Raw genomic sequence first — 17028 nt, 5'->3', positions numbered from 1 at the left:
GCGCAGGTAGGCAAAGGCGCCCGCTGCACACTGGAAGTGGGTGCAGGAGACCTTCATGCCCTGCCAGGGAAGACATGGAGGATGGCCAGAGGCAGAGCCAGAGGCCGCCTGTGTCCACTCCCACGGGCAGGACCAGTCCCACCCTAAAGTCTGAACACTCAGCAGCCCTCCCTTGTCATGTCCCCTCATCCTCACCTCCTCAGACACCCGCTTGTCCATGGCCCCCAACATGGAGTGCAGCGCCCCTGGGGAGACAGAGGACGGGTGTCAGCGTTCGTCTGGGCTGCTCCCAGGCTGCCCACAACTGTGTCGGCAGTGAGGCAGAGAGGGCAGTGCTGTCACCCACAATTAGGAAAATGGAGGTGTGAGTGGAAGGAGGGGCTCCCATCCCCAGCTCCCAGCCTAGAGGTCCAGTCTTGAAGCTTCAGGGATGTCCAAGCTTCTCCCCTGAGCCAGGCTGAGGCTCAGTCAAGGTTGATAGGGCCGGTTGAGGAGCCATGTGTTCCTTCTGTCTACAGCAGCCCGAAGTCAAAAGGTGGGTTGGCTGTGCAGCGACAGAGGCCATCCGGCTCTCTCTCCCAGCTGGAGCCCCCGGCACAACCCGGTGGCGCAGCCAGCCCAGTACAGCCTTTCCCAAGCAGGGTGGCTCCGTGGCCCAGAAAAGAGGTGCTGGCAGAGCAGCAAGGAACGCAGTGGAGGGGTCCAGATGCAGGCCCTTTCCATCCATCAGCCCCCTGAATTCCTGGCCTGCTGCTGAGCTGAGCTCCTGGGCTGGCAGGGCTGAGGGAACAGAGCCATGGGGAAGGCGTCAGGAACTTACCAAGGTTGTAGAGAATGCACGCCTGCTCGTACTTGATGTCCTCGTGGGCCACAGACTTGCCTGAGAAGATCTCAGTCCTGCAGACATGTCACCAGTCATCTTGAGGGAAGGAGCTGGCCAGTGCCCTGAGGCCAGGTGAGGGGACCAGCCACCCCAGTACAGGTTTGGAGGGGGGGGGCGGGAGGCCTGGGGAGACCACACCAAGCTGCTCCCCATCCTGTGCAGCAAGGAGAAGAAAGGGGAGGGGAGGGAAGGGCATCCCCAGCATGCAGACACCCTCCAGGCTCCCCGCAGCCCTGCCCGCCAGCTCTCACCAGGTGACAGGAACAGCGGCCTCCTGGCCGGAGCCCATGGGGACCCGACTCTGCAGGTAATGGAGCTGGCCTAGGTACTTGCGGAGGACGCTGCAGCCCTCAAAGTCCCGTGGGACACGGACAGCATTCTGGGGGGCAGATGGGAGAAGCAGGCCTTCTATCACTGGGGGTACAGGACGGGCAGGTCTGTCAGCCCACAAACACCCACAAAATATGCATCAGAGCTGGGACACTGCACGTTCCAAGGGACCCAAAGAAGGCCCGCTGCTGTGTCTGTGGTCAATCAACAAATGGTCCTCCCGCTAGGGCTGCTGGACAAAACCAACCCCACCTTTCTGGAAGGCACTTTACAACATGCATTAAAAATTTCAACATACTTAAATTTTGACCCACAGTCCTGTATCAAAAAATATGCATACAGTAAGAAATACCCAGAAGAGCAAATGCTTGGGTGAGCATGAAAGGATGTTTCTCACAGCAATGTTAACAGTCAGATACTGGACTGGACAGCACCAGAATGTCCATGCAAGAGGATTGTTTAAATAAATTACGGTAAGGCTACCCACACAGAATGCTGTGCAGTGACAAAAACTGAAGATAGGATCTGTTTGCTGGTATGTTACGATGTCTGTGACATTTTTATTTTGGGGCAAAAAAAAGTATACAACAGATGAATGGGTATGATTTCATTTATGTAAAATCAAATAGACACTGATATCCAACTAGGTATACAGACAAAGATATAAAAAAATCTAGGTTATGTACCAAAAAGTAATTATCCCTGGGCAATAGGGTTTAAGTAATTTATCTTATTCTATACATACACAAAGAAATGCATATTTAATTATTTATATCGCTTATGTATTTATGTTGAACATTTTCAATTTTTATTATAAGCCATAAAACTATTCCCATTTGGGGAAAAAAACAAAACCAAGCAAATGCCCCTCTGCTCAAACCAACAGAAGAGTGGACAATACACCCTCCAGGAGCAGGCACACGCGGAGGGGACGGGCCAGAAGCCCTGTGACTCCCTCACCCTCACCCCACCTGCGGGGAGGACCAGACCGCCACCCGGATCCCAGCACACGGCGGCTGCCCCGGGCTAGAAGCCCTCCAGGACGCTACGCCCCAGCGCCGGCGCCGGCCTACAGTCCAGGATGCTCTCAGACCAGCCACGCATGCCCTGGGTGCCCTGCGGGACAGCAGAGCAGGAAGGAAGGTCCAGCTCCAGTCTGCTTCCCAGCGGTGCCTTGGGAGACATCTCCCCTCTGGACCTTAGGCTCCTCTCTGAACAAGAACATAAACTCCCTGTGGTAAGACTCTAGAAAGCCCCGTACCAGGATAAGGTGTGTCACAGCCATACAGCTGAGGTGCCACCTAAAGGGGCCTGTCCCACAGGCTAGGGCTTCTAGTCATTCTTACCACCCCCTCCCCATAACAGACCTCTGCTATAAACAAATACCACTTGTCCTTAACGTTTTCCTTTAAGCCAACTCGAGGCACGTCCTAGGCACTAACATCTCTGAAATAAGAAGTTTGATGTGCCAGCTACATATTTTTAAATATTCACTAAAACATATGCAAAAGAAAAAAATATGCAGAAGAATTAAAATAAAAAACATTTGTCTTTGTACTTCCTAAAACTGTCTTCGGGGAACAATGGAAGAAACCTTCCCTCCAAGTCATACAGATTCGCCTTCACCCTTTAGTCCAACTAAGAATGCAGCCCTTCTTGTCCCACCCTGGCCAGTCACACCGATGGGCTGCAGGGGGCAGGAGCAGGACAGAACAGGGGTCTTCAAGAAAGCTGGCACCGGCCGTGCCCACCCCCTCGGCCGCCAACCGGCCCCAGCACACCTGTCAATTTTATCCCCTGTGATCACTGAGCCAACAATTTTTTCCAGAGCTACAACTGGAAAGGCTTCTTAGAAATAACTACTCCAGCCCCAGTTGTACAGATAAGGAAAGAGGCCCAGATCAGAGAAAGCGGATCTGCCCACAGCTTCCCAAATACCCACCTTCCTTTTTTCCACTGCAAATATGAGGAACGGTCAAAGGTTAATTTGATTTACGCTGTCTCTGTGCTTTGCTACACTTTCTGTAATTCACTAAAATCTTGCCCAGTGCTGTAATACTTTTTGCTACTCTTTATTTTCACTTTATATTGCCGAATCTAGGAGGGGTTTTCGGTCTGGTATCTTTTTTCACTGAATTCTCATCACATGAATTATTATAATTTCTATGTAAAAAAGCTTGTTCTGTGGTTTCCCTGCAGAACACTGATCTAGTCCCACTTTCACACTGTCTGGATGAATGACAAGCCCCAGGAAAGGGAAGCAGCCAGCCTGCTCTTCTGAGCTATGTCTGCGCTGGCACAGCCTCAGGTCTGGGGCTGGCGTGGGGGCAGTTCTGCCCAGCCCACTGCTCTGCGCAGGCCGGCTACCTACTCCTTAAAGGACCGGCTTCAGGAGAGGCTTTGGAGATTGGTGGCCGTGCTCCTCTGCTCCTCCCAGTGGACGTTGTGTGCATGTGCACCAGGGTGTGCAAAACGGTGCTGAGTTAATATTATCTCACTGAGTTTCAAATTGTTCAAATAAAATCTGTTGTAAAAATTCAGTTTATGAAGAGTATGCTGGGAAGATGGCAGAGCAGGAGGCCTAGGGATCTCCCTAACAAGGTAACAACTGCACTGGCAGGATCTGTCTGATGTAACTACGAGGATGCCAAAAAAATGTGTACACATTTTAAGAAAGGAAAAAACTGTATTAGTACCGATACCAAAAGATGAATGAATACAAGTCACGTTTTAACTTCTGCAATTAGAGGTGCTCAAAGTGGTTACAATCAGCGTCCAGACACTTCTGATTCTGGCAAACTACTGCTTGAGCAACGCTAACCAAAGTGTTAACATCTCTTAAAATGTGTATACATTTTTTGCCACCCCCAGTGTTTGGGAACTCTGGAGTCTACTGAAGGCTTGCAATTTGCAGAGGAAGGCATGGATGGTAAACATTGGTTAATTTCAGCCCTTAGCCAGTGCCAACTACCCAGCCCACAGCCCTGTGGCAGGCAGCCTTACACGTGTTCCTGGAGCAGCTTGCAGTTTTGGGGGAGCCAAACAGGCAGTAAGAACCTTGTCCTCCTAATACCAGGGATCTGTGCTCTGATCACTGAGTGCTGCTTCTGATCTCAGAGGTGCAAATAAGAAATCAGATGTTGCTGCACTTCTCCCTCTGGCTGAAGTGACTTCCAGGGGATTTAAAGGGCCAGTGCTTCCCCCCACAGCCTTGGATTTTTCTCTTTTTACCCTTTTTAAGAGCCAAACATTGACGGTTCTGACATGACATTCAAAAGCAACCACATATACAGGGGAAATGAGAGTCCCCATAACAAGGAAGAGGCTGAGGCTCAGAAAAGACCTGAGGAGACCTTAAGTTCATACCTCTGGCTGATTCTTGGCATAAAGACAGTCTACAATAATAAAAGCAAGCACCCTCGACTCCACCAAACCCTAGGGAAGGGGGAGATTCTGATTGCCAGGGTTACCACGATCAGATTCAAATGTCCAGTTTTCGACAAAAAAGTCTTAAGGCATGCAAAGAAACAGGAAAGTACGGCCCATTCAAAGGAAAAACATAAACCAGTAGAAACTGTACCTGAAAAAAAACACAGCAGATCTACTAGACAAAGACTTTAGAACAATTGTCTTAAAGATGCTCAAAGAACTAAAGGAAGATGTGGAGAAAGTCAAGAAAATGATATAGGGAACAAAAAGGAAATATGAATAAAGAGAAAATGTAAAAAGCAGCCAAAAAAAAATTCTGGAGAGGGAAAGTACAGTAACTGAATTGAAAACCTCACTAGAGGGATTCAAAGGCAGATTGAGCAGGTAGAAGAATGTGCAGTGAACCCTTAAGCTAGGACAATGGAAATCATCAAGTCTGAGGAACAGAAAGAAAAAATATTGAAGAAAAGTGGACAGAGTCTCTGGGCGTTGTGGGGCAGCATCAAGCAGACCAACATATACATTGCTGAAGCCCCAAAAGGAGAAGAAAGAAGGAATATTTTAGAAAATGGCCCCAAACTTCCCAAATTTAATTAATATGAACATCCAATTCATTTGCCCAGCCTGAGTCTCTTCCACCAGCTCCTCCACACAAGTGGCCTGCCTTGTCTTGAGCGGTGAACTTTCCCCAAAATCCACAAACCTCATGCGTGGTGGCTGCCCTAAGCTTGACACTGCAGACGTCCCCAAAGGTCCGCAAATCCCACGTAAGCGGCGGCTGCCCTCGGCTCACGCACAGAGATTCTCAAACCCCAAACAAGCAGCCGCTGCCTCAGCAAACATTGTAGCTCTTGCCAAGTGGCCCCAAGCCCAGCACAAGCAGTGACCAGTCTCAATTTGGATTGTAACTCCCATCAAGTGGTTCCAAGCCTGGCATTAGGTGGCCGCCAGTCTTGGCCTGTAACATAGCTACAACTAAGCAGCCCCAAGCCCAGCACAAGTGGCAGCTGGTCTTAGCTCGTATCACAGTGCCCACCAAAGGATCCTAAGCCAGAACAAATGGCAGTTGGCCTTGTTTTGCAGCAGTTTCTCTGAAGCACCTCTAAACCCAGCACAAACAGCACCAACTACAGATCACCTTGTAGCTCCTACCAAGCCGCCCTACACCAAGCACAAGTGGCAGTTGACCTGGGCCTGTACCAGAGCCCCTCTCAAGAAGCTCCAGACTCAACACATCCCGTGCCTGGCTTTAGCTGCATCAGAGCCCCACCCAATCAGCTCTACAATGGATATACCCGAAGGGCAGCCTCGGCTAGCACCACAGCCCCACTAAAGCAACTCCCACTCTACGTGCTCAGCCCCCGCACGTCAGCGTGCCCACTGTATTCACAACCAGACCTCAGAGCCAGTCAGCCTGAGGTTCAATCCCAGCCACTGATGTGTCAGCAGCAATTGAGGCCCAATCACAACAGCAGAGCACACACAACCCATAAAGGGGACACCCATGGAGCACCTGACTCAGGTGACCAGGGAGACTGCCACAGGACACCTTCTACATAAGGGCACTGTCACGACTGGGAGATGTAGGAGATCTACTTAATATGTAGAAACAAACACCAGGAGTCAACCAAAATAAGGAGACAAAGAAACATGTCCCAAATAAAAGAACAGGACAAAATTCCAGAAAAAGAACTAAATGAAATGGAGACAAGCAATCTACCAGAAACAGAGTTCAAAACACTAAGGATATTCAATGAATTTGGGAGAATAGATGAAGTCAGTGAGAACTTCAACAAAGAGATAGAAAACACAAAAAAGGTTTTTTAAAAAGTCCAATCATAACTGAAGAATAGAATAACTGAAATGAAGAATACACTAGAAGGAATCCACACCAGATTAGATTAAGCAGAGGATCGAATCAGCGATCTGGAAGACAAGATGAACCTAAAGAGGCCCACACCAAGACACATCATAGGTTAAAGACAACGAGAGGATCTTAAAAGCAGCAAGAGAAAAGTAGTTACATACAAGGGAGCTCCCATAAGACTATCAGGTGATTTCTCAACAGAAACTTTGCAGGCCAGAAGGGATTGGCAGGAAATATTGAAAGTGATGAAATGCAAGGACCTACATCCAAGATTACTTTCCCCAGCAAAACTATCATTTAAAAATCAAAGAACAGATAAAGAGTTTCCCAGACAAGAAAAAGCTCAAGTTTATCACCACTGAACCAGTATTACAAGAAATGTTAAAGGAACTCCTTTAAGTAGAAAGATAAAAAATATGAATAAGAAAATATAGGAAAGAAAAAAAATCTCACTGACAAAGGCAAACACTTAGTAAAAGCAATGGATCAACCAACTATAAAGCTCATACACAGGTTAAAAGACAAAAGTAGGACGATCATGTGTAATTACAACAATAAATTAAGGGATACACACAGACATACATACACAAAAGAAATAAAAAATAAGGACAAAAAAAGTAGAGAGAGTAAAAATTTTAGTGACTTCATAATGTGTTCAAACTTAAAAGCAACCATCAACTTAAAATAGACTGCTATAAACATAGTTTGGTATATATGAAGCACATGGTAACCACAAACCAAAAAGCTGTAAGAAATAAGAAATAAAGAGAAAGGAATCCAAACCTAACACTATAGAAATTCATCAACATACAGGAGAAGTAGAAAGAGAATAAAGAACAGAGAACTATAAAAACAATAAAATGTCAGTAACTATATGCCAATCAATAATCACTTTAAATGTAAATGGACTAAATGCTCCGTTCAAAAGACACACGTGACTGAATGGATTAAAAAAACCAAGATCCATACATATACTGCCTATAGTAGACCCACTTCAGCTCAAAAGACACATACAGACTGAAAGGGATGAAAAAAGTTATTTCATGCAAGTGGAAATGGAAAAAAAAAAGCTAGGGTAGCAATATACTTATATCAGACAAAATAGACTTTAAAACTAAGACTGTAACAAGCACAAAGGACATTTCATAATGATAAAAAGATCAATCCCACAAGAGAACATAACTCTTATAAACATTCACTCACCCAATGTAGGCACACCTAAATATATACATCAAATACCGATGGACATAAAGGATGAGATCAACAGTAATACTGTAATAGTAGGGGACTTTAACACTCCATTGACATCAATGGATAGACTTGGAAAAATCAAAAAGGAAACAGTGGTTTTAAATGACACATTAGACCAGATGGACTTTATTGGTATTTTTAAGGCATTTCACATAAAAGCCGCCTAATACACATCCTTTTCAAGTACACATGGAACATCTTTCAGGAGAGACCACATGGTAAGCCATAAAACAAGTGTCAATAAACTGAAGAAGACTGAAATTATATCAAGCATCTTCTCCAATCTCAATGGTATGAAACTAGAAATCAATTACAAAAAGAAAACTGAAAAACACAAACACATGGAGGTTACATAACATGCTACTGAACAATGAATGGGTTAATAATGAGATCAAGGAGGAAATCAAAATATGCCATTAAAACAATGAAACTGGGGGCCGGCCCGGTGGCGCAGGCGGTTAGAGCTCCATGCTTCTAACTCCGAAGGCTGCCGGTTCGATTCCCACATGGGCCAGTGGGCTCTCAACAACCAAAAAAAAAAAAAAGGAAAAACAACTTGACTTGGAAAAAATCCTGGAAGTACACACTGTTCCCCAATAAAGTCCTGTTCCCCTTCCCCAATAAAATCTTTAAAAAAAAAACAAAAACAACAAAAAAAATGAAACTGAAAATGAAAAAACAACCCAAAATCTATGAGACACAGTAAAAGCAGTTATAAGAGGGAAATTCATAGCAATACAGGCCTACCTCAAGAAACAAGAAAAATCTCAACTAAACAATCTAAACTTACATCTAAAACAACTAGGAAAAGAATAATCAAAGCCCAAAGTGAGTAAGAGGGAAATAAAGGATCAGAGAGGAAATAAATAAAATAGAGACTTAAAAAAACAACAAACCACTAGAAAAGATCAATGAAACCATTGATAAATCTTTCAATAAAATCTTTGAAAAGGTAAACAAAATTGATAAACCTTTAGCCACACTCATCAAGAAAAAAAAGGCCCAAAAATCAGAAATGAAAAAGTGACAACCAACACCACAAAAATACAAAGAATTATAAGAAAATGCTACAAACAACTATATGTTAACAAACTGGTCAGCCTGGAAGAAAGGGATAATTTCCTAGAAACACAGAATCTTCCAAGACTGAATCAGGAAGAAACAGAAAATCTGAACAGACTGATAGCAACTAATGAAATCAAATCAGTGCTCAAAAAACGCCTAACAAACAAAAGTCCTGGACCAGATGGCTTCACAGGTGAATTTTACCAAACATTCAAAGAAGAATAAATACCTATTCTCCTCAAACTATTCCAAAAAAGTAAAGAGGAGGAGGTTCCCAAACTAATTTTATGCGGCCAGCATCACTCTGATACCAAAACCAAAGACAACACAAAAAAATTATAGGTGAATATCCTTGATGGACATACTGGTACGCTGCTCCCTTACTTGGGGCCTTCCACTGTTCAAATTCGTAGGCAAAATTTTCAAAAAGTGAAATAAACAAATTGGCACTTGGCCTTGAAAACAATGTTTCCAACTCTTTCACAATGAAGTGAACTGCAAAATAGTTTCCTGCTTGAGCATTGAGCCTACATCAAATCTTCTAGATCTGGTTTGCATACCTGTTTACTCCAGGAACTGTGTCTCTATTATAAACCACAGCATGGATCATTGGGGCCAGACCATGCAACCTCAGGAGGCAGAGTGAGGCATTCAAGAAGCTACATGAGAAAGCTTCTCTCAAAGGACTGCCAAATGAAACCAGTACTCCAGCATCACACTCTCTGGATCCCTCATGAAGCCACCCATTCACTGGGCGTCTTTTTTTCAGGATTTCACTCCCCAGCCCTCTTCCCTGCGACTGGAAACTTGGCCTAATGTCAGCCGTGCCACACCAGTGCCTCTGTGCTCAAGGAATCTTACTTAGAATTCCTCCTAACTCCACAACTTTGTTTTGTTCACTGCTGAACCTATGGTGCCTAGAAGAGTATCTGAGATTAAGAAAGGGTTAACAAATGCTTGTTAACAGCAAGAATAACACATGAGTAGAACTCCAATAGATAAAGAGGATGGATGAAGAGATCCTCTTAATTCTCTTTATTTGGGGATCAAGCTTTGCCCTTAGCAAAGCTAAGGCATCCACTAGTAGATGGCAAAAGAAGAGTTGAGGCTGAAATTTTTCAATCCTATGTAATTCTTTAGAAAATTTTTTTCATAATATTAATTACAGAAACAATCTTTGGTTATTGGTCATTGTTTATTGCTAAGAAAGGCTGAAAACACTTGTAATAAATTTTAAGCAAATTTTTCATCAATTAAAATTATGCCATCTACTAGTGCTTTAGCAATGTTATTTTAACTTCTGGCTTTTTAAATAAAAATGAAATGTATCCAATCACAATGGCTGTCTCCCACGGTTGTTTTGTTCTTTGTATTTCTCATATTTGCCAAGTTTTCTACAGTTTTTATGGTCCGTAATTCACAGAAATGCAAAGTGACTAACTGTGCAGACACTCCTGCTCCCTATGAGCTGCTAAGAGGACTGTGGTACCCACTACCACTGCGCGCCCCCAAATGCAGAAACAGGTCATCTCAAACCAGCACAGCAGCCACTATGGCCTCAAGGCTGACATCTCAGACACCAGAATCATGTCGGACAGTCTCACAATTGTGGAAATGCCTGCCAATTGCAAAAAAATAAGGAGTACAACTGTTGGAGAGAAGGCAAAATTATTATGTGTATATGATATAACTTGTGTATTTGGAAAAGCCAAGAAAATGAGCTGAAACACTATCAGAAAGAAGAGAATTAACAAAACAAATTGTTCAGGACAAAATGAAAAGAAAAATTCCTCAACTGTTTTTCTCTACACTAACCATAATAGGTAGAAAATATGATGGGGGAATGGGGGAGGAAGGACGCTCATTAACAACAGCAACAACAACAAAAATCCAGAAATTAATTTAACAAGATATATTTAAAACCTACATCATGAAGAAAACTGTAGCTTTACCGAGAAGCCTGGAAAAAAAAAAAGGTAAAGAAATGTGGAGGAAAGCAACCTTATAAAGATGTTAGTTCTATGTAATCAATCCATCAATGTTATGCGCTCACAAAATTCCCAACACTATTTTGCGGAGCTTGACAAAAAGATTCTAAGTTCATTTGAGAAGTATTCATATGAGAATAAGTATGGAAAAGATGAAAAAGTTAGTATCAGGAATTAGTCTTATCAGATACAATCTTAAAATACCATGGGCCTGGCAGAGGAAGGCGGATGATGGAAGGAAACAGGAAATTCTGAAAAGACCTAAAGTACATAGAAGAATTCAGCATAAGAGTGTTTCAAGACAACAAAAAAAGTATGGAGAGAAAGTTACAGTTAAAGCCGTCCCTCACATACCATATACTTAAATAAATGCCATATAAAGATTCACGTCAAAGCCAAAACCACAAAGTACTAGCGGAACACCATCAGTGAATGTTTACATCTCATTTGGGTGGCGGTCTTCTAAATGTGTATCAAAGGCCGATAATGTAAAGGGAAAGATGAGATGGACCTTGTTTATAAATATTTATATGTAAAATTTGAAAAGTTTGCATCAAAAACACAATAAACCAAAACAATGAACTGAGAAAAATATTTGCATCATATAACACAAAGAAGCAATACCATTAATGTATGAATTTCTTTTAAATTAATAAGAAAAGGTATAACACTAATAAAAAAATGGACAAAGGACATTAACAGACAATTCCTAAAAGGAGATATATAACAAACATATTAATAATTGTGAAACCTTACTACTAACCAAATAACTGAAAATTAAAATTAAATACCCTTTTCACCTATCAGAATGCCAGCACAGAAAAGGAACAGCAGGAGCAGGCGCACGCCCTGCTGCGGGTATAAATGAAAACATACATCCTGTTCCCCCACTAATTCCTACCGAAACAATCCTACTATAAAGGCCCAAGTACGCACAGACATGGGGCATATTTACAATGGCGAGAAACGGAAATAACCTAACGATCTCTGAGAGGAGACTCATTAAACTACAATGCAAAGCAATGATCCAAGGCCATTAAAAATACTACTGTTGCATGTTCACTGACACAGACACAGAGCCACAATATGTTAAGCAGTACGGGTGGTATATGATCCTACTATGGTTTTATATAGTATATATTATATATAAACACAATTTTAAACTATATTTTAAAAAACTGTGAAAAGGATTTTTAGGACTGTTTTGCTTTTAACATATTCAAATTTTTCTATCATTAATTTTGCTTTTACAGAGGAAACAATACTACATTCAAATAAGAACACAGTCCAGATGGTTTCTTTACCTCCCTACCGAGCCAATCCTGTTCCCACCTACGTAAAATACTATCCTCCTACCTGTCTGAGCAACTCCAGCTTCTTCAGTTCCTCATTGTAAGCGTCTGGGTTCTCTCCGTAATTCTTCAGGACAAACTAGAGAGGGAGAAAAGAAGGTAAAGTACGGCTGGAGGAGACTCCCCTGCGCTCACCCTCTCGTCAGGGCTCAGGATCGCGTCCAGGCCCCTACCCCAAGCTCACCTCCTAGGCCACGGGGAACTCAATGACCGGCAGCACCAAGACGCTGACCATGGAGCCGCCTCTGAGCGAAATGGAAAAGAAGACTGGCCGGTGCTCACCGGTCCTCTGTGCGAAGTCCAGGGCTCGGCCAGCTCAGGCAGCCAGGGGACAGAGCTGGCTGAGCACCCCCGAACAGGCCACAAATTCAAGCCTCCCTCAAGGACAGAAGCTTGCTGTGTTCTAGGGTCACAACCACAGTCCTGACCTGACTGCAAACGTAGGCCGGAGGCGGCAAACCAGAGTGGGAGCAAAGCCTTCTTCACCAGCCCCCCCCCCTGGCTGGGAAAAGGCACCACAGATGTGCGACAGGAATGACCCACACAGGAGAAGGGGCGCAGGGAAGGCCGCTGCCCACACCAGAGAGGGGGGCTGGCATGCCTGCCCACTCATCACCTCAAGACTGACTGCCCTGGACAGTGAGCACACTCACCACGCTGGAGGCCCGGCCAGGGCCAAAGGGGGCACAGGAGGCAGCTGGCACCGGGCCTGCGCAGTGCCTGGTGTCCGGCTTAGCAACCTGCAGGGCCAGAGCCACTCATTCCACAGACACTGGGGCACTGGCACCCACGGCACAAGGCTCCTTACGGCCCTACGCAGGGTGAGTGAGGGCAGAGGAGGCCGCTACAGGCTGAGAAGAGGTGGCTGTTCTGTCCAGCAGCACACTCACGCCTTTCCTGGGGTCCCTTCTCAGGACCGATGGCACACGCCCAAGGAATTCACCATGTGGGACCCAGAAGGCTGAGTGACAGCTCCTACCTGCCCTGGTAGGGAAAGGACAAGGACGGACAGAGCGAAGGGAGGCCACTGCTGAGCTTATTACAGCACCACCGGCCAGGTTCCCGAACCTGACCCTGACCCCTCTCCTGCTGGTTGTACCTCCTGAAAGTCCTGTGTGGCCATGAGCTTTCTTTTCTATCCCCTTGCCACCTCCGGCCACCCCTTCAAATCCATCCCCTATTTAGTGGCCAGAACTGTCTTTCTAACACAACTCCAATGTCACGCTTAACTTTAAATCCTCCTGACACACACACACCTCGGGGGGGAAAATGAACCAAAATATGCTTTTCTCAGGAGAGTGAGATTATGGGAAATGAGGTGTCACCTAAAGAGAAAAACTGTAATCTGAAGAGAATGTGCAACAGCGGCTCTCCAGAGCCTCCAGGACCGAAATGATTCTCCTCAGCACAGGTACAGGCCCCTTCACAACTTGCTCCCAACAGCCTTCAAGGATTGTCGTCTGGCACCTCCCAGGGACACCCAGCCAACAGTCCTTCGGAATTACTGCTCTTGGGTCTCAATGCTTGTCCACAGTTGTCCCTGTCTTCCCTACTAAGATACAGCTGCCATGTCACTTCCTTGAACGTTAGCTGCTGCTCCCCACATTCTGAACTTGCCTCTATCAGACTGCCTGCTTCTAGCAGGGCCATGCCAGTGCCGCCCCCCAATAATAAGTGCATCAGGAATGCTGGGGGCCTTGTTAGAGGTGCTGGATTCTCAGCAGGTGGTCGTCTTTGCAGGAAATGCAGAGGACAGATGAATAAACTGAACAACACTAAAAGGAGACACTCAGAAATTCAGAAGACGGGACATTTTACCCAACAGCTAACCTGAAAAAATCAGTCTCTGAAAAAAATCAACGTCATAAGGAAGGGGAAGGGCAGGAGACTATTCTACATTAAAAGAGATGAAAGAAACAGAACTAAATACAATATGGAAACCCTGACTGAATCTGTGTCTGGGGGAAAAAAGTCATTAAAAAGTGTTTTGGGGACAATAGATGAAATTTAAATATAAATTACAGTAGAAATTTCTTGTGGGTTTCTGGGTGTAATGATAATGTGTGGTTACTTTATAACATATAGGAGAATGTCCTTACTCTTAGCATGTGCCAACATACATACAACGGACACACACACGTATGTATTTGGAGACACTTCTCAACTTATGATGGGGTTACATCCTGATAAACCCACCTTAAGTTGAAAATATCCTAAGTCAAAGTGCATCTACTACTCCACTGCAGAGTGGTACCTGTGGTGTACCCTCAGGAGCACGTGGCTGACGGGGCGCCGCGGCTGGGGACGCCGCCCAGCATCACGAGAATCACCTAGCATAGCACTGGCCTGGGAAGAAATCAATATTCAGAATCTGAAATATAGTTTCTACTGAACGTTATGTTACTTTCACATCATCATAAAGTCAAAAAATTATAAGTCGATATGCTGAAATCATATTTATATACAGACATGTCAGTGTGTGTGTGTGTGTGTGTGTGTGTGTGTGTATACATATATACGGAGGGGGGAGAGGGAGGGAGGGAGGAAGGGAAGGTGGGAGGGGGAGGGAGAGAACACAAATATGGTGAATGTAACTATCAAAAGTAGGAAGCGACACCTTGGCTGAGTACTGCATATATTCTTTCAACTTTTCTGCATGTTTGAAATCTGGAGAACAAACGTTTAAGAGTAGCTAAAAAGCTAAACAGTACCTGAAAAACACTTCCCGACTATGTCAATGGTTCTTAGCCTTTTGTGGGTCCTCTGAGAATATGATAAAAGCCATGAAAGAAATCTTCAACAAGAAACTTTCAGCTACACATAAACACAAAAATGTGCCAATAATTCTGGGGGATTCACATCCCGAAGCGCACCTATGGGCTCCTGGTGAACAACCCTCACTCTGATCTCGCCAACCGCCCACCCCCTCCTCCAAAAAGCACAAATATAAAATGTGACCCAAGCTATTGGTAAACGTAACTATCTAAATGGGAATTCCTTTTTGGTGAGAGATGTTAGCTGCCCACCCTGAGGCTAGAGAAAAGAAGGGCAAAGGGAGCCTAGAGACCTCAGGGAATAGAGGCCAAAGGGATGGGGGACACCTGACATGGCTGGGAACCTCTGTCCCTGTCCATACAAAGGGGAGGGGAGGGAGATGCCCCCCACTCCCAGCAAATGGTCCCTAGAGTGTCGGTGATTCCTCCTCCAAGGTCAACAGCAGCAAACATTTACAGAGCGCCTCCCACGGCCAGGCTCTGCGCGGAGCTCCTAACTAACACTGCTCAATCCTTATAAAACCGCAAGAGGTGGACCCTATTATCATCACCATTTTACAGAGGAGAAAATTAGGAGACTGGGCATTGGCCAAGGTCAAAGCACTAGTAACAGATGGGCGATGACTGAAACCCAGGTCTCTGGGCTCCAGAGTCCAGGTTCTTATCCACCCCATTAGACCAATCCATTTCTGTTTTTTTAAATGTGGTTCTCATAAATAGCTCTAAAAAATGGGACAAGAAAGCAAATCCCTGGCTACACAGTGAGTCAGTGGACTAGCCACGTTACTTTTTAAACTCCAACAAAATCCTCTGTGACTGCTGATCACTGCCCCCATTAATGGAGTAAAGAAACTGTCTGAAGGTTCTTCAAGGACAGAGACCCTCTCACAATCTCTCTATGGTCTGGACTCTGCAGAGCTCACAACGAAATCTGAGAGCATTTGAAGCTCAAGACAGAGCCTGAGAAGGCAAGCCCAGCAGCTCGCGGGGCCTGGGCCTTGGCACCACAGCTCGAGAGTAAGAAACACAGGCACCGACAGGACGCCAGTGCACCCACACAACTAACAGTCGGCTGGGGTTGGGAAGAACAGGCTTTGGAGCAGTTGGGGACCCTTTTCTGGGGGAGAAAAAGGAAAGGAAGGAGTTAAAAGTGAAAAACAGTAAAAGAGAATAGAAAGTCCATTTCCTGAGAGAACCATTGAGACAAGAGTATTAAGTCCTGGCTGTGCCCCTGGGTTGCTGTGAGATCTGGGCTTGGTTTTTTCATCTGTAAAATGGGGTCAATACCCTATATCCCCAAAAATAAGACCTAAGCGGAAAATAAGCCTAGCATGATTTTTCAGGATGACATCCCCTAAACATAAGCCCTAATGCATCTTTTGAAGCAAAAATTAATATAAGACCTGGTCTTATTTTCGGGGAAACACAGTATTACCTGCTATGTTTAACTCACAGAGCTGTCAGAAGGACTTGAGCTATTTCCTAAACCAAGAAAGAGGGTGGTAGGCTGAAAATGTTGTTTACAATATGCCAAGACCAATACTAGGGACTCACGCGCATTATGAAGTATATTCTTACAAGCTTATGAAGTATATCATTGCTCCACATTACAGGTGAGGCAAGTGAGGTCCAGATTAGTTATGTAATCATTTCTAGCAGCTGAAGGTTACCCAGCTATTAAGGGGAGGAGGTGGGATGTAAACCCAGGTCTGATTCCAGAATCTGTGCTATTTCCATGGCTACTCTGCTCTTTCACCGAATGCTGGAAGCACATGAGATCACTGCCAACACCCATCCTGGGTCCTGCCATTCCTCTGCAGATTAGAAAAAGGGGAACCAGAGGTGAGCAACGGCAGTGCTAGAACTCCAATTCAGATTTCCTGACTCCCGACCCAGGGATATACCTTGTGTGTCGCTTTCTCTTGTACTGTCATTCTTTTGTGTATGCTTTTTAACACCCTGGGTGGCAAAGAAGTCTAGTTTTTACTCTTAATTGGATATAACATCTTGGAATTTCCTGGTGCTAATTAAAGCAATAACCCAAGAAGAAGAGGCAATAAAAGGCCTCAGGTGTTAATATTGTCTTTGT

The 17028-nt window shown here is 44.7% G+C and overlaps 1 protein-coding gene across 1 annotated transcript in view; it reads right to left on the bottom strand.

The window, feature by feature from the left end:
• The window catches only part of PTPN23 (protein tyrosine phosphatase non-receptor type 23), a 28360-nt gene that overhangs the window by 6325 nt on the left and 5007 nt on the right, over positions 1 to 17028 (bottom strand). Inside the window, exons 2-6 of the mRNA XM_081072845.1 lie at positions 12170 to 12244; positions 1135 to 1262; positions 821 to 897; positions 196 to 245; positions 3 to 60 (exon numbers count right to left, since the gene is read on the bottom strand). Coding sequence (XP_080928971.1) covers positions 3 to 60; positions 196 to 245; positions 821 to 897; positions 1135 to 1262; positions 12170 to 12244 — 388 coding nt within the window. The remainder of the gene's footprint in view (positions 1 to 2; positions 61 to 195; positions 246 to 820; positions 898 to 1134; positions 1263 to 12169; positions 12245 to 17028) is intronic.

Source organism: Rhinolophus hipposideros (genome assembly GCF_964194185.1).
Source record: "Rhinolophus hipposideros genome assembly, chromosome: 14".
Lineage (NCBI taxonomy): Eukaryota > Metazoa > Chordata > Mammalia > Chiroptera > Rhinolophidae > Rhinolophus > Rhinolophus hipposideros.
Note: the sequence above shows the minus strand (reverse complement) of the source record. Positions and strands in the feature narration are given on the sequence as shown.